This window comes from Pan troglodytes, chromosome 4 (assembly GCF_028858775.2).
Source record: "Pan troglodytes isolate AG18354 chromosome 4, NHGRI_mPanTro3-v2.0_pri, whole genome shotgun sequence".
In the NCBI taxonomy this organism is placed as follows: Eukaryota; Metazoa; Chordata; class Mammalia; order Primates; family Hominidae; genus Pan; species Pan troglodytes.
In genome coordinates, this window is record NC_072402.2 from 133,088,338 (window position 1) to 133,115,000 (window position 26,663).

The following is a 26,663-nucleotide window of genomic DNA, read 5'->3' on the forward strand; positions in this document are numbered from 1 at the left end:
TCCCTGGACCTGGGTAAGATACTTTTGCCTGGAAAGTTTCATAATTCCCATTTCACCAAATGTCCTGAATGGCAGGATGAACCCAGGCCTTAGTCACTCCCAGCTATGACAAAGACAAGCCCTTAGCTGTTCATTTATTTTTCTCTAAATAAGTACTTCCCTTCTATCAAATTTTCATTTGGTTTAAAAAGGAAGCATCTTTCCCTTAAGCTGCCTGACTTTGGAGCTCTTTAACTCCTCCAAAGTCTTGTGAAAGGGGAGTTTAACTGCTTACAGCCCGATTTCATTTTGGCCTGGCAGACTTGGCAAATTCTGACTTTCCATCCAGTTTGTCTTTCCATCCATGTCCAAAATCCAAAGTGCCCAGGAGAGTGATTAGTCCAAATTGCAGTGGCTGGGGAAGACTGAACAGTAGTCTTTGCTAGTGATGCCAAGCAGAGCCAGGCAGCCAGAGATTGTGAGCTACTGCACATCTAGCATCCAGGACCCTTGTGAAAATCCTGATCTCCTCATCCTTCCAGATGACTTCACTGTCTGCTGACTGGAAATGTAACCATTCTCTTTGGAAGCTGGTATTTGAATCCACACTCAGAGGGCTGCTCTCAGGACCAGTACATTTACTATAAAAATTATATATACACATGAGTGATACCTTACAGCAGGCACCAATCATGAGCCAGGCTTTACAAAACAAGGTGCTTTGCTTACATTTAATGTAATTCCCATCATTACCATTACTTGATAGGGAACCTGAAGCACTGAGGAGTTAAGTGACTTGACCAGGCCCCATGATCAGTAAATGGTGACAGTAGGATTCCAGTTCCTTCCACCTAGCTCTAAAGCTGTGCTTTTTTTCTATCACACATGGGTGCCTCCTCCTCAGGTCCCTCAGTGTGTTCTTAAAGCAGGACACTATTTGATACTCCTGCCAGGAATCTGCAGCCTCAGGATATGGCATCTCAAGTGCCCTGTTTCTTGGCCACCCTCAGCTATTTAGCACACCAGGAATCAACCAACAATGCCTTATCAGCTGCCAAGGGAAAGGAAGGTGCTTTCTGGGTCTAGGATGATGTTTCTCATGAGTGGTCAAGGATACCATGTCAGATTGAGGTGATTTTCATGTACCTGAAGTCTGAGAACCCTAAGTGTGGGCAAGCATTTGGAAAGGGTCCTCCTTGTGCACCTGAGGCTTTAAGGCCATTTTCAGGAACAAGTGTGCTTCTGACATGGAGACAGATTGGCGGGGGTCAGGGGAGTGGGGGTGGTGACCTGTGCACAGGCATATGTGTCTGTCTGCTCTTCAGAGTGCACGGAGGTGGTCTTGGATGTCACTCGGTCCATGTGCCTGTATTGTTCCTGCAGCTGAAATCATCTGTGAACCCAGTCTCCAACAAAGCTGTGCCTTGTGGGGCAGGTGAAGAAACGATTCTGCTGAACCAGTTTTCAAACCAGAAATGTCCATTTGTGAGCTGCATCAGCCAGGATGCATGACATCCTGGCTGACAGCTAGCTTTATTACTCAGGTTCACAACCCAGGGACAGGAGACAGGGTCAGGACAGCTGGAAGTGTGAAATGAATGCAGCCCTGCATAGCTGTCAAAGGATCAAGCTGTCTGCAGCGGCCGACTGACCATGCACACACACACTCGGCAGCACCCGGCTAGGCATTACCTACTTCACCACCGATGTAGAAGTCAGTGTTTGTCGGGTGAACGACAGCATCACTGTCGATCGAGGCAATGTCAGCCTGTACAACTTGCAACTATAACAGGTAAACAAATGTATATCAACTGTGTTGGACCGAGACCCACGCACAGGCACATTTACTAATGCCCCAATGGCAGGGCTGGCCTACCTGGTCGATTCCAACATATGAGCCCAAGGGGCAATCAGTCCACGCAGTGTGCGCACATGTGGATGGGGGTGAGGACAGGAGGAGGAGGAATATCAAATGTGACATGTTTAAATTAAACATTTGAATGACAAGTCCAAAAAAAGAGAAACACACACATGAGATCATTTCCAAAGGTTAAAAGAAATAAAATGAATGCCCCGTTTCACTTTGCAAAAGCCTATAAAGCTGGCATCCCACTGAGAAGGCTACTAAAACATGGCATCTGTTTAAAAAAAAAAAAAGTGGACCATCAGGCCAACCAAAACAACAAGTTTCTCCATTCTGTCTGCAGCAGTCAACTTGCAGGCTTTGATTTTTATTCTTGTGACATTTACCATTTTGTCTACCTTCAAGGGATTTCTCTTGAAAACCCAGAGAACAGTATTGATATATGTAGAGGACTGCCTTTATTTTTTCCCCTCAACATATGGGCCGATCTCTATCAATATTTTTCCAGGCCCATCTCTTACTCTAGCCTATCTTATTTTTATGGTTTAATTTTTTTTTTTTTTTTTTTTTTTTTTTTACAGATAGGATCTTGCTGTTGCCTAGGCTGGAGTGCAGTGGCACAATCATAGCTCACTGCAGCTTCGAACTCCTGGGCTCAAGCAATCCTCCTGCCTCAGCCTCCTGAGTAGCTGAGACTACAGGCACGTGTCACCAAGCCCAGCTAAGTTTTTTATTTTTTGTAGTGATGAGGTCTCACTATCTTGCCCAGGTTGGTCTCCAACTCCTGGCCTCACTCAATCCTCCTGCCCCAGCCTCCCAAAACGCTGGAGTTACAGGTGTGAGCCACTGCACCTGGCCTTTGTATTTTAGTATAAAATGTGCTTTGGGTAGAATCCTTGCTTTTTCTAGCTTGTGGCCTTTTTTTTTTTAAGTACCTGTATAAGGCAGTTGGAAAACAAGTTCAAGCTGGACACTCTTGAGTCCAGTCCTCATGTTTTCAGCCCACTGTTGCACCCAGTTCGTATGGGTCAGGCCTGGGCCCATGGAATGAGTGTATCTCCCAGTAAGGAAGTCTGCTATCTGACAAAAACAGCAGAAGCTGAGAGCTCAAGGGATACAAAATAGATTGCAGTTGAGGGTTAGGAAGGAGGCTGCATCTGTGTGCCTATTTCCCCTGGCAAGCCTCTACATCGAAGAGCAGCAGAGCAGCCCTGTCGTGCCATTGAGCTGACAGTGCCACATATGCAAAGATAAAGCCATAGAGGCAGGACACTTGAGGGGCACCTCTCAGTCTGCCCTGAACCATCTGCCATCTTGAACAGGGAGACACCATGGCTCTGGGGCAGTTTTCCTCCATAAGAACTCACTTGGAGATATTGCCCTTCTGTTTAATACCATCCTCTAGCCAAATAATTCATGAAGGTGGCATTCAGTCATATACTGTTTTCAGTTCTAAAAAAAAGTTGAAGTGATGGTAGTAAATTGTGGACTAAAGACAGCTTAATAGCATACTGATGTGGCCTGTCTTCTCTTTCAAGCTTTGTCATTTCTAATTAAGGTTTAAATGGAGAAACTATCATTTTGTAGTTACCTGAGATTTTTCAGTTCTAAAGTAAAAACAAAAAAACAAACAAAAACCAACACGTTTAAAAATCCCTCCCCAAGTAACCAGCAGTCAGTTTGATCATTATGGAAGAGAATTCAGATGGCAATATATTTGCAATTGAGGAGAGAGTAGCCAATCACACTTAATGAAACAGACCGTTTACACTTGGAATGGCCTGGAGTAAGTTGATATTCAGTGTCTACACTCAAATATCAATCTTGGATTTGGAAATTTGGCTTGACCACTGTAAAGTCTGGGAAGATGAAATGCCTAAATTCTGGGTTCCATAACTTTTCATCTGACAGCTGGTGGTGCCGAACCCCGTCCCCAATTACCTAGGTCATCTTTAAGGTCAATGTCAGCATTGGTAGGATTGATTATGGCCTCCACCTCAAAGCCGGCTAAATTACTGATTTCACTGTGAATAAGGTTCAGCTGCAAAGAAAAGCATGAGGTGGGAAATAACAGGAGAGCTGGGAAGTCTCAGAGAAGGAGCCTTGGGATACAGGTAAAGGACAGTGGACACTCCAAGTGCACGAGGCACAAAAGGGAAGCAGGGAGTTGCTGGCTCAAATGAACCCATTTCAAACTTAAGACTCAAATGCTGCTCGGGATGCAGGAGCAAGCAAACTAGGATGAATGTTCAGAGCCCGTGGGTGGCACCTGGGACAAAAGGAAGCACAAGCCACAGTGGACGAGGAGATCAGCTTTCCTTTAAAGGGACTTGTGATCTGGGGGCCAAAGTAAGGCAGCTATCAGGACCTAGAATGAGTACTCATTGCTGAGGGTTGGGGGCTGGTGGATGTGACTGTCCTCATCCTTGAGCGCTAGGCTGGTGCTAACATCCTACCTGGCTTGGGCAAACCCCTAAGGGCTCTGCCATTGTCTTCCAAGTGACTATGGGCCTTTAAGGCTGTCCCCATCACTGTGACTGCTGGCTGGCTTCCCTGCCCTGCTCAGGGTGGCAAGAAGTGAGAATAGTCTCTTGCTTAGTAACATCTAATTTACGTGCCCATTAGTCATGTAATGCTGAAGTTCCATGGTGAAACCCAGGGGAGGAAGGTTCTCCAGCAAGACAATGTGTCTTTTAAATGGTTTTCACCTTGTTGGTCAGGTTGCTCTGAGACTCAATGGGTGGCTTATTGAGCATTTTCCTTAAGTGTTATATCCACCCAGTGAATTTGTTCTTTCTGAAGAGCCACTGAATGGGTGTCCCCCAGCCACTGTTATTCTGTTACAATGGCAACCCTGGCATCTGAGTATTCGAAGAATCCTGAGTTCGAAATTCTGTCAGAGGGGCAAGGGGAATTAATGGGCCTAGGACTGCTGTCCCAGGTCCTACTATTCCCCTTGCTTTTCTTTAGGTATTGCAGGAAAGCTTGCTCTTGCACATGCTCTCACAATGACATTGCTCACTCTTCAGTAACATAAATTCCTAACACCTGCAGACAAGTGCAATGCCTGAGTAGCCCTAGCAGAGCTGGTGCTCAAGACTATGACCTAGGCCAGAATAGTGGCTGCAGTCTGCAGGGTTTACCAGGGCATGAGGCTTTGTCCAGGAGCTCACCCAGGAGAGGGCTGTGCACAAGACACTTGGCAGGGAAGCTCCTGGCAACAGAGCAAGTTGCTGCATTTCTAGGGCCAAACATTTTGTTGAAAACAAAACCAAACAACCTGGCACTCCAGAAGTATCGGAAATATAAACCCACATTTTTGATTCCCAGAAACAGTCAGATTCTCAAAGAGGGATGTGCTTACACTAAGAGTCATCCTCTGGGAGGAAACAGTTGTGGAATTAAGTTTTGTGAAACAGCCAAGGAAGAATTCTGGCCAGGGCAGTGGACTTCATTTTTGGTTAAAGACTCAGAGAAGAGGACCAAGTATTATTCATATGGACTTTCTGGGTTATTGCTCCTCGCACTATAGAGTGATTTAGAGGCCACCCACACCCTTGAAGCTGAAGGAAGCCATGGGGGTGATCTCACAAAGCGAAGCTCTCAGCAGCTCAGAGCTCTGGCACCAGGACAGAGGCACAGAAAAGAGACAGCATGGGGGCTGGGGCCTGACTGCTGCCACTGGGGAGCAGGGGTGTGGGTGGGCACAGAGTGGGGGGCCTTAGGGTAAGGCAAGTGAACTCTCAGGATTTAGAACAAGGCAAAGGATTTTACTCTATTATTTAGTTCTGCATTTGGCTCCAAGCAAATGCTATTTACAAAAATTCAAATTAAGCCAATACTCCCCACCACACACCACCAAAACACACCCCACACAGTGTGAAGAGGCAGGAGGTTGGTGAGGAAGGCAGGCAAAGGAGAAAAAGACTCGATCTACTCAGTGTAATGTGGATGTGTATGCTTTTAAGGCACCTATAAATTCCTATGTTTAAAACAATACATGTTTAATCCTTAAAATTCACGCAATTTTTTCCAATTGTATAGATGCTTCTGGTGTTATATTCAGAAATGTTTCATTGGAAAAGAAGCTATTTTGGCGGGCTCTGCTTCAGCTAGCCAGGAAGACCCCCTCAGTGGCCTGTATCTGACTCTCTTCGCGGGAGAACCACCTGCTCTGTCTAGGGGAATGGGATTCTCTGGGGGAAACTTGGATTTGCTGAAGGAAGGGAGCAGTTGCGAACAGAACTCAAGCTCATGGAGAATTCTCAGCTTCCTTTGGACTCACTACCTTCCCTTCTGACCAGAGGCATCCCCACTCTTGGAAGTGCAGACTACAGTACCTCAGGGAGCCACTACTACTCAGCATTGAGGATTTCCTGCCAACCAAGTGCTGTTTCACTCTTCACATCTGTGGATGAGGCTAGAGCTGTGATTTTCCAACTATGCTCTGCTACGCACTGGGGCTCAGCAGAAGTCCTCAGGGTATGCAGCTGAGCCACAAAAGTTTTGTTGCTGTAAAATGTCTACAAATATGTATTTTTAAACAATCTTGACTAGAAAGTGTGTGCTTGGGATGTGTGCATCTGGGGAAGAGAATGGGAAGGGGAGAAGACAAATTAATTCAAGTACTTTGGAAGGACAAATGGGTAATCAGCTTGGCAGGTGGGCCAGTGGGCAGAAGCTGACAGTGAGATGATCATGAACGAAGACAGTAGCTCCACTATACAGAAGAAAGCCCATGAGCATAGCGTGCAAATGGACCAGGTACACGTGTCTGGACAGGCTCCCACTGTCCAGTCACAAATGAATAAGCGAGATAGAGCCAAGACAGAGGTCCAGTCCTAGGAGGCCCCAGGGTCCCCTCCCACCAGCCAGGGTCAGATCCAGTGGGGTTTATCAGCCAGAGGGGTGTGTGTCCATCTGAAGTACATGGCAGAGAAGTGGTCCTTGTGGGTTAGGAAATCAGATTTCTGGGAACTGTAAAAATTCCCAAAATTAGTCTGATTTTCTGGGAGGAATAAGGATCATTAATGGTTTCAGAATTTGAATAAGGTGACTGCTTCTTTGTACCGTCGTCAGGAAAGATGGAAAACTAAGTTTTAAACCACAGCATGAGGAATTTAAAGCAGCTATGAAGACTTAGCCACTGAGGAAAGTAATCATAGGGCACTGCCAGTTATAGAGCAGAAGCGGGTCCCCATGTGGCTGCACAGTTGGCAGAAAGGGTCGTAGCCAAGGGACCTTCAAGATCCCTTCCAGCACTGGGATCCGATAATCCTAACCTCACTAGCTCTGCTGGGCCAGCTTCTGATATAAGCAGTACCCAAGTCTTCCCTGTGGTGAGGATGTCCGTGGAAACCCTTGTTCTTTACTCATGGTATATGCTCATCAGAGTATAATCTCTTTGAAGGCAAGAGTGGGTGTGGCCCCCTAACCCTGAGTGCTGCACAGTGCCTAAGCCAGTGCTGGGGTTCCCCTGGGCATGTAGAGTTAGAACTGAACATCAAACATCCTTAGATATAACTCAGATAAAATGACTGCCCCTGCCTGCTTTCCTTTAAGGCATGGTTAATGGAAATGCCAGAGCTCAGAAATTGAGCCCTGGGCCTGGCTTGTATCTGAGGTGGCTCAGAGCCAAGCTGTCCTCGCCTGGATGGGAGGCTGGCCCCCACCATTTAGGGCAGGGCAGGAGGCGGTCTGTCGATGATGACAGGGAAGGAGTGTCTGGATGGAAATGCAGACTGCCTGACCTGACCTACTTGGCTACAGGAAATAGTACATTCCTTCTTGGTTCTTTTAAAAAAATATGATTAGAAACCCAATTTTAGTTAATGAAAGTGGCTGTTAAAGATAGTGCCTGAGTAGTATGTTAAATCTAGCCTGTAACTGTCAGATTTTGGTGTCTCTCATTTTCTCATAAAAGATAAGGAAGGAAGCCTGGCTGACCACCTAAAATGCAGTTATTTTCCTGTCCCCAAAGTTCACTTCAACGAGGGGAATGGGAAGGGCAATGTCTTCCATAGGACCCTTTCCAGTCTCCTCCTGAGAGCTGTGTCTTCCCTGGGGCACACTCCAGGGCTGGCTCCTGCCCTCACAGCTGTGCTGCGTGGCTCTCCCTGCATGCATGCATGCCCAAGCTGGATTTCTCCAGAGGCCTTGGGCCGGGCAACAGAATCTAGTGTGTCCAGCTAGAAAGAGCCCCACAAAGATAAGGACATGGATAGATACTGCTGGATGTCCAGATGGTCGATAGCTGAGCCATTCCTTCATGGCTTTGTCAGTTTCCTAAACTGTCTCAGAAGCCAGTCCTCAGCCATAGTGGGGGGAAGGGGTGAATGGTTTTTCTCCTCACTGATGCTTCAACTTCAAGAGCTCCCTTTCTCCTCACAGTTCTTCCAGCTCCCGGGAGAAGGGTATGTGGATCAAAGGGAGAAAATCCATGGTACGTTATGCCCGCCTTGAATGGCTTGCGAGCTGGGGTTGCCATCTTGATCATTTGGGAGGTAAGGAGACTCATCACAGCCTCAGACTGCCTTCCTAACTCCTTCAAATAATACTGACTCTGACAAGGAAACTTAAATCATTTACCATTTACCATTAAGTCAGTGTTACCACTGACACATTAGACACATTAGAAATGTTTTTTCTGAAAATTTTAAAACCTCTGAAAAAAGGCTGCAAATCTTGGCTGAACACAAAGCAAAAGCATTTAGTTGACTCAGATTCACAGCACTGATTTCTTTTTTAAAACAATTCAACAATGTGTGTGAACACTGGGCAAAATCAGAGAGTAATGGCTATGATGACTCCTGAGACTTCAGTATGTGAAATACATCATTAACTTCAATGGTCAGGCTCCTAAGCCTGGGCCATGCTTCCTGAGTAGCTTAGCAACCATGCCTTACAGGGCTGTAGCATGCACAATATCACCTTTCTCCACCCCAGCTTGCTTGCAATCTTCAAGCACTGGTTTCAGTGTCACAGATAGAAAAATGAGATTCATAGGACACAGGGTACCATATAGTCACCATTCTAAAGTACCCCTTTTGAAACATTTCCTAAAATCCAAGTCAAAATTAATGTCTATAATATTTTAAATGTGCTCTTTGTAAAAACTGTGTGTTAGTTTCATGATTTTTGCCTTTTTTACACTATATGCCATGATTTTCACCTGACAGTAATAGCCAATAAAAAGCCAGAAAGTAATGCTTCAAAATAATGCTCTAATGTATCAATGCTCACTCCATCTCATGCTGCAGGGGTGTAGGATTCCAGAAAGGGTAGTTGGAACCCTAGTTTCTAACACTGGTGCTTAGGCTGACTTAAGATGCTGCTTTATTTTGGAAACATGGAGTTTATTCTGCTAAACAGTGTCTGCAGCACTAGATTTTTGGGTACCTCTTCCTGGATATGTGAATCTTGGATCATAAAGTCGCAAGCACATTAAACAGGAAGGGCAGTTTCTTGGTAGCCTGGTGTTTTGTTTTCACCACTAAAAAGGGGGTGATATGGGAAAGAAGGCTAGGTGGTCTGTCTGGGTCTACATTCAGCCCCTCTTATGGCTGACCATTTTATACTGGGTGGCAGCTTAACCATTCCTTTCAAATTTTCCTTCCAAAAGTCAAGATAAGCACATTAATTTCACTGTTAAGCTAAGTTCACTGCTTTCATTCTCCATTTTAAAAAATAACATTAAATGATATGTTTGTAATTTATTATAGAGTATCAATACTTTTCTATGGCTTTTTGTATCCTCACCCTACCAACTCTGAGTAGGGAACAGTCATTATTAGCCAAAATTTTACTCTAATGTACTTTATTTTTATTCGTGTGACGCCTGGCCCTGAGACCAGATGTATCTGAAAAGGAAGAGTTGAGTTGCTGAGAGCTGACATGTTCCTGGCTCTTGGGAGAAGCTAGCAAGATGTCTGTGGTGTTTGCCCCCTCCCCTCCAGGGCTAACAGAGCCCAGAGGAGGCCGTGATCCCATTTCTTTCAGAAGATCACAGCAACAAGAAGGGCATCTGCATTTTGCATGGACATTTTTACAGCCATATTTGCTGCTACTTTGGAAATATTTCAGTTCATCCAGCAAGGGAGGTATGAGGAATTCTGATCTGAGGCTGCCTTTGGAGTGGCTGGCAGGAGGTAACAAGAACATAGGCAGGGGAGAGGCCAGGGTGGGAGTGCCTAAGGGCAGAGTGGGGAAAAGAGGGAGAAGGTGACCCCAAGGGCTGAACTGCTCTGTATTTCAAACGGAAGTAATGTGGATGGGTCACGTTAACTTTCAATACATTATCCAAGGAATATGTTACAGGGGTGAAAGTAGACCCAGGCAGTTGTCTTCACTGCTGAGTCGAAATTTTTAAAGGAACAAAAAATATTTTAAACAAAAACTTTCAAATCCCCAGACCTTAAGATGACAACTAGTACTACTTTTTCTTTTGAAAAATGCATACAAAATACAAAGAATGGTTAAAAATGTAAACAGTAATGGTTATTTTCTGGAACACAGAGTCCACCACAGGAATTGCATCATGAGAGAGAGTGCAATTAGTGACAGAAAGAGGGAAAGGGGTAGGAGGAGAACTTGCAATGACGTGAGCGAGGGAACCGTGTCACTGTGATGCAAAAGAAATTGACAGTGAGGGTTTAAAAATGATGCAGCTTCAGATCCAAGTTTGTTACCACACTCAAACTAAACACAGATTAACTTGGAAGGTCAAATTCATTCCTTTAATTTTTTAAGTATAGGATTAAAAAATTAAGAAGAGTTTAATTCTTTCTTCCCACCCCTTTTTGATGTCAATAAAGAAATATTAGTTAACTCTCATTCTCAGGTCTTAAAAGCCTTTGCATCATTTTTATTTTCAATAAAAGTGAATTGTCTTTTACAAAACCATGGCGTCCTGGCAAAGTTGCATCACTGGGGCGGCTGAAAATATATTGCCCATGGTTAAAACAAACAAACAATTAGCTGGAAGAGTCATCTGGTGGTTCAGTGAAGAAACCCAGTGCACCCATCAGTACAGTCTGAAAACAATCCCCTGTAGAGCCCTGAATCAGACCTGAGGCTCTACCGTTAGTGCCCCCCAGGACAAGCAGGCTGCCGGCTAGGTTGTTCACCTTCCACCACCAAGGCTTGACTTCTGCCTGGTTCCCTGGCTGGTGCTATCTGATGACCAGTTTATCCCACAGAAGCAGCTCCTCCTCCAGACTAACCAAGGGTCCCCATCTCCCACAGGAGCTGCCTGCCCTCTTCTTTTTTACCACTGTCTCCCTTCCCCAGCTGCCAGGGTCCTCCCTCAGCATTGTGGCCTCCCCAGCATCTAGCCCTCCCTGAGGCCACTCCCAAAGCTCACAGCCCACTCTGTCTACCCACGAGGCTGGGAGTGGCCCCCGGGATCCCCCCAGCCTTCCAGTGGAGGTAGCCTGTGCCCATCTGTCCCTTGGGGCCCTCGAGTAGACTGAGGCCGCGCATCTGCCTACCTTCTGGCCAAGGAAGAGGCTCTTGGTGGAGAGGACTGTGAAGCCGTCGGCAGGTGTGCCCTCGGTTGTGCTGTCGGCGCTGGCTGCCTTACTGACTTCACCCTGCTTCTTCTTGCACAGACGGAAGGGTCAGAATGTGGGCCACACAGACACAGGCATCCTAATAGAGAGGCAGCTCCCAAGCCTCACCCATAACACCCAAGGGGAAACAGGAAACTAAACCACAACCAGTTCTCAGCGTTTCTCCAAGGGGGAGCTCAGACTCATTTTGAGGTACAAGAGTTCTGTGGAGTGTGTTAAGTTATATGTTAATCACTTTATGATTGTAAAAAAAACCAGCCACTTAAAGGTAAAACTTCACTTTACAGTGATCATTTAGAATAGAACCATTTTCATAAATTCAGACCAAGTAAATGTCTCTTAATTAAGGATCTTTAAGTGTCTTTCCTTTCTAGATGTCTGTAATACTATTCAAGCTTAAGAAGAAAAACTGTTCTAGGTCACTAATTCTCAAAAAGCCGACTAAGGACTATAACCCTCTAACCTTCCTGACTCCAGAAGGTCAGACTCGCTCCCACCCTTCCTTCCTTAAAGCCAGTGTTAGAGAAGGACGCATGTGGTGGCTGTGATGAACCATCTGTCTCCCTGCAGACCCCTTGACCCATGGTTCTTGGCTTGGTCTTCAGCTTCTTCCTCAGCATTATTAAGACTGAAATATGTATGCCCTGGAGTTCCCAAGGATCTTCTGAGAGAGGTACATGACATGGAGAGTTTAAGAAAACAACTTTCCGATCCTCTACTTCCTAACATTTTCCTACAACTGATCTGCCGTACGAAGTACACCTGTGGTCAAGGTGCCACGCCAGAGCTCCTTTCATAACTACCCTCCTCCCACTTCCCAGAGTAAATACTAATATGGCACACCACTGTGGGAGTAGGGATGCGTGTTTTTGGCATATTTCTATTAAGGACAAAGCCTGTATTAGAAATGGATACTTTGGCTAATTTGGAGATTTTCTGCATTCAAATAAATTGTAGAGTAAGGATAGTGAGAACAACATTGGTTTTCATTTAGACACTTCACCTTTCCCTTCCCCAAATTATTAATAAAAAGTACTTCACTCCTGAGGGAGGGTCTAGTGGGAGAAAATCCAGAAAGAAGGGGTGAGAAATATTACAGATGGCCATGCCTTCCTGAAGGATAAATCTGAATAAACTCTGGGCAAGGCCTGTGTCCTGTCCATTTGCCTATTTAGGATTCAAATTCATTAACATGAGCATATTAACATTTTTTACTTACAATGAAAAGTAAGGTCTAATTTTGCTAATGGCTCTTAACAATAAGGGCTGCTTTAGCAATTAGGTTATATGGCAAACATTTTTCCTAAATTTAGTGAGCTAAATCTCAAGTTCCAAGGTTATGCTATAAGTAAGAGAAAAAGCACTTTATCAAGAAATATAGTATTGGCAAATATACATTACAAATTATCACTATTTTGATTTTCCTACTGAGTGTTTAACATTTGATGAGTGAAAGAGAAACAGGTATAATCAACAATTATACGGTAAATCTTAGTGAAGCCCTTTTTGATATACTTTTCAGGAGCCAAGAATAGGAAAGGCTGCATAACAGACTTTCACAAGTCAGGTGTTTTTAATCCTGTGCTTTCAACAAAACTGAAGCAATACCTAATTGAGTTAATAGCTGATAGATCTTCAGAAAATAGACTGGTGAAGTTAACAGTAATGGACCAGTGTTGATTTCCTTGTTGTGACCATGTGTACCACGGTTATGTGAGATGTTAACAATGGGGAAACTGGGTGAGGGATATTCAAGAACTCTCTGTACTATCTTTGTAACGCTATGTAAATCTAACACTATTCTAAAATGTTTATTAAAACAAATTGATGAGATTACACTATGTATTGTTGGCATATATCAAAGAGTTCAGAGGACTGAATGATGTTGCTATAACAAAATCCTTTCCATTTCAATTTTTTTTAGTGAACAAGATTTTCCAGACATTCATACCTAGAAATATATAAAAATAGGATGCTAAGCCCTGTTTCATTTCAACAATAAGTAATATTCATCTGAGGATACCTGAACTAGTTAGGGGGAAAAAAAATCCACCCAGCCCATTACAAGATGCTTTTCCAATAAAATTTTACCTTTTCCTTAACAGTTATTAGAATTTGTAATGCATTTGTCAGTTTGATCAATTGTATATTATTAATAAATGTGCTAACTATCCAATCTTGTAGAATCTACTACTTAATGCTTTTATAAAAGTCAAAAAACACTTTTTCAAAATTGAAATTTATATACATTATTTTTGTTGCAGAACTAAAAAATAGAATAGAAATGTGTTACATTAAGATGAAAGTTTGTGGGGCAAGCAAAAGAGAAATAAGGAGAAAATAATGTAAATTTTCCAACTGTTAAAAATGGTCACAGGACATAAAAGTGATGGTACTCTGAAGTTTGAACTCTGAAGTTCTGTATTTGGGTCCTGGCTCCCCCAACAGCATGACCCGAAAACTGCTCCCTTTCCCTAAGCCTTAGATTCCTTATTTGGAAAATAAGACTGGGTCTGGGAGTGGTGGCTCATGCCTGTAATCCCAACACTTTGTGGGGGGCCAAGGCAGGAGGATGCCAGCCTGGGCAACACAGCAAAACCCCACTGCTACCAAAAATACAAAAAAAAAGAAAGAAAGAAAGAAAATGAGACTAAGACTGGAGAGTTCCTGATTAAACGACTGGCCTTAGAAAGTAGTAAAGCACTCCAGAGACAAGCCATCACTGCCTGGTCCTATATAGCCTGCCCACTTGGCAAAAAACTTCTGCCTTTTCCCTTCAAGGTACCCACCCAATGGGACAACAGGGCAGGTGCTTAAGGTCGGCACAGTTGCTTGTGAGGTGTTAACGCATTCAAATCATAGCAACTATGCCCAAGTTTTTCATAAAGCCTATTGTCTGAAATCATGTCTCTTCCTAATGTTTTGGTATTAAAATGCCCTTTCTTATGGCTGCATAGTATTCCATGGTGTATATGTGCCATATTTTCTTAATCCAGTCTATCATTGATGGAAATTTGGGTTGGTTCCGAGTCTGCTATTGTGAGTAGTGCTGCAATAAACATATGTGTGCATGTGTCTTTATAGTAGCATGATTTATAATCCTTTGGGTATATACCCAGTAATGGGATGGCTGGGTCAAATGGTATTTCTAGTTCTAGATCCTTGAGGAATCGCCACACTGTCTTCCACAATGGTTGAACTAGTTTACACTCTCACCAACAGTGTAAAAGCATTATTTCTCCACATCCTCTTCAGCACCTGTTGTTTCCTGACTTTTTAATGATCACCATTCTAACTGGTGTGAGATGGTATCTCATTGTGGTTTTGATTTGCATTTCTCTGATGACCAGTGATGATGAGCATTTTTTCATGTGTCTGTTGGCTGCATACATGTCTTCATTTGAGAAGTGTCTGTTCGTATCCTTTGCCCACTTTTTGATGGGGTTGATTTTTTCTTGTAAATTTAAGTTCTTTGTAGATTCTGGATATTAGCCCTTTGCCAGATGGCCTTTGTAGGGACATGGATGAAGTTGGAAGCCATCATTCTCAGCAAACTATCACAAGGACAGAAAACCAAACACCGCATGTTCTCACTCATAGGTGGGAATTGAATAATGAGAACACTTGGACACAGGGCGGGGAACATCACACACCAGGTCCTGTGGGAGGGTGTGGGGCTGGGGAAAGGATAGCATTAGGAGAAATACCTAATGTAAATGACGAGTTAATGGGTGCAGCAAACCAACATGGCACATGTATACATACGTAACACACCTGCACATTGTGCACATGTACCCTAGAACTTAAAGTATAATAAAAAAAAATGCCCTTTCTTCTATGAAATGGAATCTACTAAGTGGTAGATTATTTTCATATCTCAGTTTGGGGGAAATAAAAGTTAGCAAGCAATTCTGTCAGCTCCAAAAAGACTGTTATAATTTTATATTGTCCTACAAACCCATAAATTTCCATGTATTGGACACTCGCCCAGCTTTGTTCGGAGCAGCAGAAAACCTGTTAGGTCAGAGTCAGCTGGGAGACATTTAAGAACCTGTAGAACTGAGCATCCAGAAAGACTTATGTAAAATCATCACCCCACGTTTACCTACGTTTAGTCTCTTATTCTAATGTTTGAACAACCTAAAATTTCAATAGAAAGCCAGCAAATTTTTCTAATAGTAGCTTCTCGAACGAACCAATTCCTTTCTCTGGCTTCCCTTACCAGAACGTTAATCATTCAATTTGCAGTTTAAATATTTATTCCTCAACAAGAGAAAGAGGCACTCTACTAAAATCACCTTGGGCTTTTGCCGGGTGGTAAGGAGCAAGCCTATATTTATGATCTAGGAGGGTAGTTTTCACATGGGGATAGGGTGAGGTTTGTTGATGGTTTGTGTTTGAAAAAATCCCTGGTGAGATCATTATTTATCCAAAAGTTTGGCAAAAACTGGCTTCTTAGAGATCCCCTGAAAGTTATCCTATGATTCTTAGCGTACATCTGATGGATCTTAACCTGAGGGACGAAATTAGGCATAGTTTCCTTTGAATTTTAGGTATTCTATTTTATGCATTTGGAATCTTTATCTCGAGTAAGGGTCCCCAGGCTTCCCTCACTGCCAAAAGTATCCATGTTACAAAAACGTTAGGGATTCCACAGGCAAGTCCTATCACGTTCTCTTAAGAGGGGCCAGGCATGCTCCCACCTCAGGCCTACTTGCCATTCCTCTGCCAGGAGCTCTCTGCCCCCAGTCACTTGAATGGCCAAATACCTTACTCTGCTGGGGCTCTGCTCCAGTATCATGAGAGTAACCTCACCTCACTGCCTATGTAAAATAATACTGGCTCTGCCATCACGCCATTTTATTTTTGTCATAGCAGCTACTCCCTCCTGCCTTCTGTAATGAATCTGCACCTCCTCCCTGAACACTGAGGGAAGGCAGGGACTTTGTTCTCTGCCACATCTCCACTACTGAGAATAGTAACTAGTGCATACAGACTAGATACAAATTGGTCTAATGAATATTCATTTTTTTAAAACTCAGTATTAAATGTTAAAAAGATGAGGCGGTTTTTGAGATTAATGTAGTTAAAATGCCCTAAAAGTGAGTAATAGCCAAAGCTAAAAATATACTCACTCTTTGCCTCAGTAAGTTCACTTTGAGGACTTTATCCTATACATTTACTTGCATGTGAGGACAGAGATCCACAAACAATGACAGTTACTGTTTGTCAGAATGAACGCTAGAACAATCTAAAAGTCCACTTGTAGAAGGGTGATGATATGGTTTGGCTCTGTGCCCCCCACCCAAATCTCACCTCAAATTGTAATCCCCATAATCCCCATGTGTCAAGGGTGAGACCAGGTGGAGGTAACTGGATCATGGTGGATGGTTTCCCCCGTGCTGTTCCCATGACAGTGAATGAGTTCTCATGAAATTTGATGGTTTTATAAGTGTCTGGCATTTCCACTGCTTGCTCCTGTCTCTCCTGCTGTCCTGTGAAGAGGTGCCTTTTGCCATGATTCTAAGTTTCCTGAGGCTTTCCCAGCCATGTGGAACTGTCACTCAATTAAACTGCTTTTCTTTATAAATTGCTGTCTTGGGCCTTTCTTCACAGCAGCGTTAAGAATGGACTAATTCAGCTGGCTACACTGTTTTTATATATCACATAAGTGACCAGTCATCCTATGCAACACTAAAACAGCTCTACATGCAGAGACATGGAAGGACTGCCCAGAATATGACAGGGGCAGTGAACACAGGTGCCAGACATGGTTCTATGCACTTCCATGAATTCTGTTAAGCCTCACAACCACTTGTGTTACATCTCCTTTTTAAAGATGAGGAAACTGAACACCAGAGATGTTCTGCAACCTGCCACGATCATGCAGCTAGGAAATAGCTAACCCCAGAGCCTGCACCCTTAATCACTATGCCACACTGCTAAAATAGGGGGCTCATACGATTTTTATTTAAAAAAAAAAAAAAAGAGCAAGTAGGATGGGGAGGGATTTACATCTCTATATGCTTTTATATGCACAGACTTTCTGAAAGGAGACATAAAAACTCACTGAGTGTGCCCTGGGGAGAAGTAGGGTGAGGGACTACAGTGGGAGCAAAATTTTTTTTACTGCATACTCTTTTGTCCAAACTCATACATGTGCCCTACTCAAAAACATTATGTAATATGCGTACGGTTACTAAATTGTAAGGCTGGAATGGACCTGATCATTTTATAGATGGAGGTAAATTGAGGCAGAGAGAGGGAACAGACTTGCCTGAAGCCACCCAAGTAGAGAGGAGCCCTAGTGTACAGCCAGGCTCTGGACACCCAGCCCCTGGTGCAGTTTGTTGCCTTCTCCAACCATTTCCACTACAGCTGACTCAGCTGTCACAATTGGAGATTTTCAAAACCTCCAAATTATGTAGAATTGTGGGAAAAATTATGATTTGGAATTCAAGTGTTGACACTTGAAAAATACCAACTCTCACTACAAGTGCTTTAGCATGTTACTAAGGCTTTCTCTGCATGTCCCTGGAAAGGTTATTTTCAGAACGTTCCACTTAAACCTAGAGATGCAGGCTTTTCTGCTGTTTCTGGGAGCTGACACCACAATTTACATTAAACAAATGTTTTGAAAATTAGCTGTTCACGGTTCCAATTTCAGCTTCCCCCAGGGTTTAATGTTAGCCAAATACTGGTACAGTAAGCAGACAATGTGTTTTATTGTGTGGAAGAAAAACAGACCACCATAACAGGCTTCCTGCTTTTGTAATCAAGGGAAAAGTTGAGTGGTCGAGTGATTATTGGCATATGGTTATTAGAAACACTAAGTTCCAAATATAGCTACTAGGAGCTAAAGACACCCCCACTCCAAATACTTCAAGTCCAAAAAGTAAGATGAATTCCTAGTGTTTACTAAATTGGAAAGTTCAGAAAGTCATAGAACAAAAACTACTAGGGGAAGACTAGAGTAACAGGAACAAGATTCAGCCCAGGTTTGCCAGCAGACACTGGCATCTGAGAGACCCACTCAAATATCAACAGTGAACGCATGAAGGAGGGTGATGGCTCAGGACACAGCCAGGGCAAAGGCTAAGCTGAGGACGTGGTCCTGCCCCTGCTGGTCCTCAGCACCAAGGGCCCTGCTCTGTGGGCAGCCAGGTCTCTGGGGCTCATAATCAAAAGATGATAGATTCAGTATCTTCGTTGCCTTTTTAACATTTAGAAAGGGTTGCACAAGCACTTTCCTCCTGCCTTCCCTTCCCCGCCCTCCTCCCAAATGCATATGTTGAAAGGGAAAAAGAAACTTTCCAATCTGCTAATTCTATAGTTAGCAGGAATGAACAGTGGCGCATTCTGTGAAATCCCTGCCTGGCCTCAAGCCTCTTCCAGGACTTGTGAGCTAGATGGAATGCAAGTGTCTGGAAATAAGTTATAGGACACTCCTCAATATTGGGTTTCTCTCTCAAAGAGCTGGGAGTGATTCTGGGCCTAAGGGTGGGTGGCATGTTGGCAAGAGGAATTTAGATTTTGTGCATGCAAAGAAATACAGCCTCTTTCACCTCAACTAAAGAAAGCTCCACAAACAGTGTGGATGCAAGAAGGTTGGGGTTCACAGAAGATGTCCCTGCATGCGGGTGAAAGCCAGTCTGCCTGAGGCACAGGCAGGCTCAAAGGAGAGGACATGCTGACAGGACAGGAGGAGCTCTGTTCACCTGGTCACAGCTCCTTGAGCCTGTCCTGGGAAGGTGTCCTCACTGTCTCACTCAGGTGAGAGGATTTGGGCTCATGTAGGAAGAACTTCCTGACACTGCATCATTAGATTCCACAGATGCATTTCCAGGACTTCTTACTGAGGGTCTTGCAAAATACAGAGGTCACCTTCTGCCATGGGTAATTTCCTCCTGATCTGGCTGGAGGCCAGAAGGAGGACTCCTTAAGGGGTACCTCAGAGCAGGGCAGCCTCAAGATTCCATTTTCTTAGAGACCAAGCTTTGGTGGCACTGTCCATTGTTTGTTGGCTCTGGAGGCTGTGACAACTGCTGACAAGTAGGACTGGGCAAAGGAACAAAGAAAATGTATCCCAGTTGCCTTGTAGTCTCCAGCTCATGCTCAGACAGGTGAGCACAGCAATCACAGGCCTGGACCTCCAGAGGGTGCTCCTCCACACTGAGGATCATGACCTGGAGTCTGCTGGCCTTCTCCACCCAAGATGACATTAGATAACACTAATGAGAGGGTTTCCAGCACCTAGGACCCAGCCAATCCAAGTTAGGCCCAGGAAGAAGCACCTGAGTAATACATCCATTTTCCTCCTTGACAGAGGCAACCATTCTGGAGTGAACTGTCTAGAGCGCCCTGATGGAAGACATACAGCCATGGCAACATGAGAGTTCTGCAACTGAGCATCAGGGCATGCAGGTAGCTGGCCACAGGACTAGACAGTGGCTGTCCCCTAACACAGGGAAGCCCCCTTCCCACAGGTGTGTGCATCTCCCTGGAAGGGCCAGCTTGGGAGTCCTTCCAGCTTGACACTATCCCTGAAAGCCCACCATCCATTCCCCTTGCCTACAGGGGTTCTGTCCTTCAACTGGGTCCAGACTCTGGGAGGGCCTCCTGACTCTGGCTACTTGTGTTGGACTAGCCCCTCTGGAGTGTAATCAGCTCCTACATGTTCCTCCTTTATTCTCCCATCAGTGGGATGAGCCCACAGGGGGAATGAGGGGGGTGCCCTGGTAACCCTGTTTATCCGTACCCCATCCTATCCCACTTCATACATTCTGGCCAAATCACATACCTTGGATTTCCGGGCCCCTTTCTTGCCTCCTGCTTTTTTAGATACAGGCTTCTTCTGGGATGGAGACTTGGCCTTTTTGGCTGGGGGTGGTGTGATGATGGCTTCCAACTTTCCTTTGGATCCCCGCTTCTTCGCTAGCAACTCGGGGTGGATGTTGGGTAACACACCCCCACTGGCTATGGTGACTCCTTTTAGCAGCTTTCAGGAAAACCAGAATAGCAGATAGTGAGCCAGATACCCTGCTTCTAACCTTCAAGAAGCCAGCCCTGCCCAGGACAGTCTTGCTTTGGGTTGGTGCAGCTCCTTCCTCCATGGCATCCTCCATGAGGATGCTGCCAGGACTCAGGCTCACTGCTCAGGGATCCAGTCCCCAGAGTCCCTCACTCAAATGGAATTTAGATCATCTCTCTCCTTTCGGGAGAGCCAAATACCTTGTATTATCCTGCTTCCCCCAACACTCCCAATAAGGCCTTGGGGAAAAACTGCCATGGGAGGCAGGGAAGCTACTAATTAATCCAAAAGGCAGTCCACACCTTTCATAACCAGCCAACACCAAAGCCTCTCAGCTATGTTTCTTGGGCAGTATGACCACCTGCTCAAACATCAGTGGGAGATGGGAGAGGCCCATACCTGATTCAGCTCTTCATCATTGGCCACAGCCAGCAGGATGTGCCGGGGTGTGACCCGTCCCTTCTTGTTGTCTCTCGCTGCATTGCCAGCCAGCTCCAGAATCTCCGCTGTGGGGAGCAGAGATGAGTGTATGGTCATGTTAGAGGACCATGTGTCCCCGCCCCGGTCCCCACATTCACAGTGCCAGGAATGGGCAGAGGCAGCTGCTTCAGGAAGCAGCTACCCTGAGGTGAAAAGCTGTGGGCAGAGTCACAGAGGTGCTGAATGGCAAAGCTGAGTGGGACCTAGGAAGCCCCAGGTCCAATGCCCTTGTTTGGGAGATGAAGGAACTGAAGCTGAGGGAGAAGGGACCAGCTGAAGATCACTGAGTGAGTGAGTGGGAGGGCTGAGATCTGAACCCAGTTCCAGCTCTCATTTCCCAGAAAGGGTGCTTGCAGTTAGCACTGCAGATGTCACCAGGGCCAAACCCAAAGTCCTCAGTGTGGTCCCTGAGAGTATACCATGCCTGCTTATAGGGTTTCAAGGACAGGATGGCTTGCTATTGAGGAGGCCTGTTAAATCTTTGTTGATTACATCAATGCTGAATGCCTGCACATCTGGATGCAAAACTGGAAGCATGTGACTGGATTCTTTACAAAGTCAATGTCATAAATACATTTTTTAAAGTGTGTGTGTGTGTGTGGGGGGGGGGAGGTTGTTGTAGATTCAAAAGGTGAAAAAGATGTAAAAGCCAAATATAATGTGTCATTCCTTGATGAAATTCTGATTCTTTTAATAAAAGCTAGGAAAGTCATTTTGGAGACAACTGAAGAGCTCTGAATGTGGACTGGGTATCAGACACACGGGATTATTTTCTTAAGTGTAATAATGGTATTGCCATTCTGTAGGGAGCATCCTTGTTCTTAGGAGATACATGCTGATGTATTTAGGGGTGAAGCATCTTGATGCCTACAACTTGCCCTCCATTCTGAAAAAGTTCTAAGGAATAAAGCAAATATGGCAAAATGTTAACAGTTGTTAAATCTAGGTATATGATTATAAGAACATTCCTCCTTCAAGGAAATTCTGTCATTTGCAACAACATGGATAAACCTGGAGGACATTATGCTAAGTGAAATAAGCCAGGCACAGAAGGACAAATATAGCATGAATTCATTTCTATGTGGAATCAGGGACTGGGGGTGGGGTCGGGGTGAATGTTGGTCAAAGGACATAAAGTTTCAGTTAGAAGAAGTTTTAATGATCTATTGTGCAGAATAGTAACTATAGTTAACAATCATGTATATTTAAAAATTGCTAAAATAATAGATTTTAAAAGTTCTTAACACAAGGAAACAAATATGTAAGGTGATGAAATAAGTGTATTCTTGACATTCTGTATGTTTGAAAATTTTCAAAATAAAATGTATGCAAGAAAATAAAAACTAGAAGGGCTATGAGCATAACCCATAGTTAGTACTAAGTTAAGAGTTGATTTACCTGCCATCTGGGCACAGTCTCACAAGACAAGACAGGTTTTCCACAGCACCAAAGATGGTGGGAACTAGGAAGTACCCTTTGGCAAAACCTGGTTTTCTCCTTGGCATTACAGTTCTCTTGGTAACCTGTCAACCTCATCACTGTCTCCTTGTTTTCTTAGTGAGGCATACGGATAGACCCAGAATGGATCTTATATTCTCCACTTCTGCAATTCTGCCCACACTGGGATGTCATTCTAGGCTACCCTTCTGGGCCCAACTCAAATCTGACCTCCTCCCAGTACTAAAGAATTTCTAATATTTAGTTATGTTGTAAACACTAGATTTCTCCAGCAACATCAGCACTCAGAATCATTATGAAATAACTAGGAAGAAAATTCTAGCTGCATAAAAATCATGTGTTAAAAATTTACAGTATGACACAGGGCATGCATTTTTAAGAGGTACTAACAGCTCCACCCAATGCAAATAACCTGCTGTATGTGTGTAAAGCTGAAAAATTGCTTGGCTACTCAAGGAAACTCTCATATTAGCTTTGGGGGCAGGGGCGGGAGGAGATCAGACACACTTGAAATAGCAGGTTTCCCCCTAAATCCAAGGCAGGAATTCCTTTGCTCAGTAATCACCATACTGATGACACACAACTCTGTGCTTGGCAGGAGGGACCCAAGGCACCAGGAGGCCCCTGTCTTCTCAGTGTTCCCAGGCCTGCAGGGCTACACATGCCAGTGATACAGAGAGTGATAAAGAATGCTACAGGGTCCCTTACCTGGGCTTTACACATGTGAGAGCCACAAAACTAAGGCAGGGTGGAAGGCAAGATAGCCAGTGCTTACATGGAATCTGGTGGAGGGGCTCACATTTCCCACTTTCACCCATCAGTCTCCACAAGGCTATTCCCTTCCCTGTACCAGTGTCAGCACAGTTTAGTTTACCAGTGGAGGAGGGAGATGGCCACCCAGCATTTTCACTGAAGCTTCCCTATCATTGATCGTGGTAGTGTCCCAATGCCCAGCAGTGATGGGCCCACCTTGGCCAAGCCAAAAAGGTGCCTGTGATGCCTATGTGACCTTGGGCCCTGGGTACTGTGAATGCAGAAGCGCCTGCCTGGCCAGCCCAGCTTGGCCTTCATTCTCCTGTGTTCATGGGCGGGAGAGCACATCCGTAATGCCACTGTCCTGCCCACGGCCCAAGAGGATGCCAAACCAAGAGTCTAAGCCCAACAAGAACACAGAGCCTGGGAGCAATGGAACAGGAAGGAGAGTCAGCCACGATGGGCGCTGGGCAGAATCCTCACGGCAGGAAGGCCTGAGAGGCATATCAAGCACCACTGAGCTGTAGCCCACTTTGCTGGCTTCCCCCTCCCTTCCACAACCTTCCCCTTTTGGAGGCCACAACGAAGTTTTGGGCCATCGGTATCTGCAGAGCCAGAATATACAGGAGGAGGCTGATGGATTACAATCTTCTGACCATAATGTGCCAAGAATGCTTTATCTGCCCCCTCATTAACAGAGAGGAAGGGAGGCAGAAGGAGAATACCCACAGTGGTGACCTGTTTTGCTAAGTCCTAAGCCCAACCCTTTGGCAAGAAAATCGTTTGAAGGTACAGTTTCTCAGGAAAGTGGAGGTGGCCTGTTTCCTCTTCCTGCCCAAAACGTTGGAGGAAGGCCCTCCCTGAGAGAAGGCTCAGTGGCCGTTGGTGGTCGGGGAGGAGGGGAGGGATGTGGTCTATATTTTCTGCAGTGCTGCCTTCACTTTTTTTTTGTGCAGGAAAAATGAGAATGATGGATAAAAAGACCTGAAGAGTGTGGTTGGGCCCCTGACTTGGGTGAGGGCAGGTAGTATGTAAAGAAGAACAGAAAGCAATAGAGTAGCCCAGAAGTAAGCACATCGGGTTGAGAAACCTGAAAATGGATTCTCCAGGAGCTAGAGGACATTATCCCTGGCTTCGCAAGCTTTACCCCTTTATGCTCTTACTTTGTGACTGAAAAGTTCAGTAGCCTCAGTTTCTCCATTAGAGAAACTTGAAGGACCATGCTTATGTTTTGCTATTCAACTGGGAATCAGGGATGCCACACTGGACCAACCTGTAAGTGACAGTGAGTAGCAAGGTGGATAAGGAAGGGCAGAAGGAGGAGCATCTCAGCTCCTTGGAAAGAGCTGGGCAGGGATGTCATTCTGTTGCCTTCTTTACCAAGGAGCCCCAGAATCCAAGACTCTTCCTTTTTGCAAAACCCCAGCTCATCTTTTATCTGCACAAGCCAAAATTACTGCCTCTCCATACTCCTACCGCCATAGGGTGGGCCCTCAGCCCTGTGGGTAGGGAGGAGGGAGCTGTGTCAAGTAGGGATAACAAAGAGGGGCACAGATCCACCTTCCAGCTAGTTAAGCAAGAGCTTTATCTTCTGTTTACTCTTGCATTTTTTTCAGATGGATAGTTACCATAGTAACCCCATCGTTAAGGGACACACAAGACAGAGCACCTCAGAAACACACCTTTTATGAGAAGTATATTCAGTGTCCCACCCCTCTCCTGTGCTACAGCAGCAGAGGGCCGGGGCATTTCACCATGGCCAGGGAAAATGGAGGGTGCCCGACTTAACAAAAGCAGTAACCCAGAATACACACTCATCCCCTGCCAACCATCAGTAATACCCACCCTCTCATCCTTAGTCCAGGTTTAGAAAAAGCCATCGTAAAGGGCTTTCCTGGCTAAGAAAGAGCTGTCTGCTGCAGAGACAGTAGAGGTGCAAAATGCCAGCAACTCAACAAGATGGAACGGTTCCCATCTGCTCTCCAGGGCATGTTCCTATTCAGGGGGGAGCGGAGAGGGTGACTGACTGCTGAGGAATTGGGACAGGGCACACGTCACCAAAGGAGATGTCCTGATGTAGTTTTCTTCCCTGTAAGTGATCCTCTGCTTTGCAATAATATGGAGGGCAAAGTCATGGAGGCCCCAGGCTCAGGGCTGTACAGCAATGCCTGCCTGCCCCCCATGCACACTGGGATGGCCCTCACATTCCCATCAGCAAGGAGGGCTTTCTCCTAGGCTAGAACAGAGCCAACTTAAGCCTCTGCCTCAAAGTGAATGGAGCCGATGCCTTCCTACAAGGGGGAGGGTGGGTTCTTGCACTCAATTCATTTCATGTTTTGGAAGGTTTTGTGAGTCTCTGTTTTGTCTGTGGCTGGTCTAAAAGAAAAGCGATTCTGAGAAAGATAACCAGGAAAACACCAGATCTATGGACACAAAAATCCTTTTCTCCAGAGTTTCCAGAGCTCAGCCCTTGGATTCTCCCTTGAAGGGAATTTTCAGGAGCCACAGCCTGGAGGCTGTAACCAAAATAAATGGAATCCATAAGAAACCACAGGAAGAAACGGAAAAGAACAATTAGGAGAAGAAACAGAACCCCTTACCATGTTCTCCACCCCATCAAGCCAAGTATTCTCAGTCGGTGACAGTCTAAGTTTTGTTACCAATGACCAATACTAGACTGATTTGGGGCCCAAGGCGCTTAGGGTCTGCTCTGAAGAGGACTGTAAGTGTGGTAAAGTTCCCAATTATAAATGGTGCAAAGGGAACAAGTTGAATGGTGAGCAAACTGGCCAGCTCATTAACTCTTCTAAGATTTTTGTTTTTCAAAACACATAAGCCTCTGGTTCTCACTCCTGGCCAGGGCCAGTCTCTGGCAACTAGTGAGTGGCTGGCACCATCATCTGTAGTGGCCTAGATGATGCAACCATATTCCCTCTCCTCAGAGCTGCAAGCCCTGCAGGGACATCCTGGGCCAAACATTCCCCAGCTTCATTGAACATGACTGTTTTAAGGCCGCTTGACAAAATTCCCACATCCTTGGATAGCAGCATGGTTTGGCAGCCCTTTTGACTACAGACCAGCCGTCTGAACATGAATACCTTTGACAGGTCTACTTTGCAAGTCCACCCAGAGACGAAAGGCTTAGGGTCCTTTTTCTTTTTTTCCAAATGTCTTGAACTAAAACATATCTGTTGTATTGAAGCATTTTGTCTATCTTCCTTCAGCAAGATGAAGTCATGGTTTGCAGAATTAGACTCCTAACAGCTAACAGGTGATGTGTTGAGGCTGAGCCAAACTCTAAACACAGCCCTTGCAATAGGAAAGAGTCAGGGGCTTTAATGGAGCTGTTTGAAGCTCTGTAAAACAGAGCTCATTTAACAAAAGAAATACTGAAAATAACAACCAGAAATCAAAGAAAAGCAAACGTTCACGTAATCCCAAGGAGAAAACATGTTTGCTACAAGGCCAACAACATGACAAGGAATCTGTTTATTGTATTTCTTTCGATTCATCATCCTTCCATCAGCAG

At 44.9% G+C, this 26,663-nt stretch overlaps 1 protein-coding gene across 8 annotated transcripts in view; it reads right to left on the reverse strand.

Annotated features, from left to right (window-relative positions):
• Nucleotides 1-26,663, reverse strand: part of MACROH2A1 (macroH2A.1 histone) — a 65,459-nt gene that overhangs the window by 15,277 nt on the left and 23,519 nt on the right. For 2 of the 8 annotated variants that reach the window (NM_001242422.1, XM_063810121.1), the window contains exons 3-6: nucleotides 20,843-20,949; nucleotides 20,213-20,410; nucleotides 11,332-11,442; nucleotides 3,785-3,884 (exon numbers count right to left, since the gene is read on the reverse strand). In NM_001242422.1, the coding sequence (NP_001229351.1) occupies nucleotides 3,785-3,884; nucleotides 11,332-11,442; nucleotides 20,213-20,410; nucleotides 20,843-20,949 (516 nt within the window). Of the gene's footprint in view, nucleotides 1-1,671; nucleotides 1,763-3,784; nucleotides 3,885-11,331; nucleotides 11,443-20,212; nucleotides 20,411-20,842; nucleotides 20,950-26,663 lie in introns of all 8 variants that reach the window. The other 6 variants (XM_009449508.5, XM_063810124.1, XM_009449506.5 and 3 more) reach the window with 3 other exon arrangements.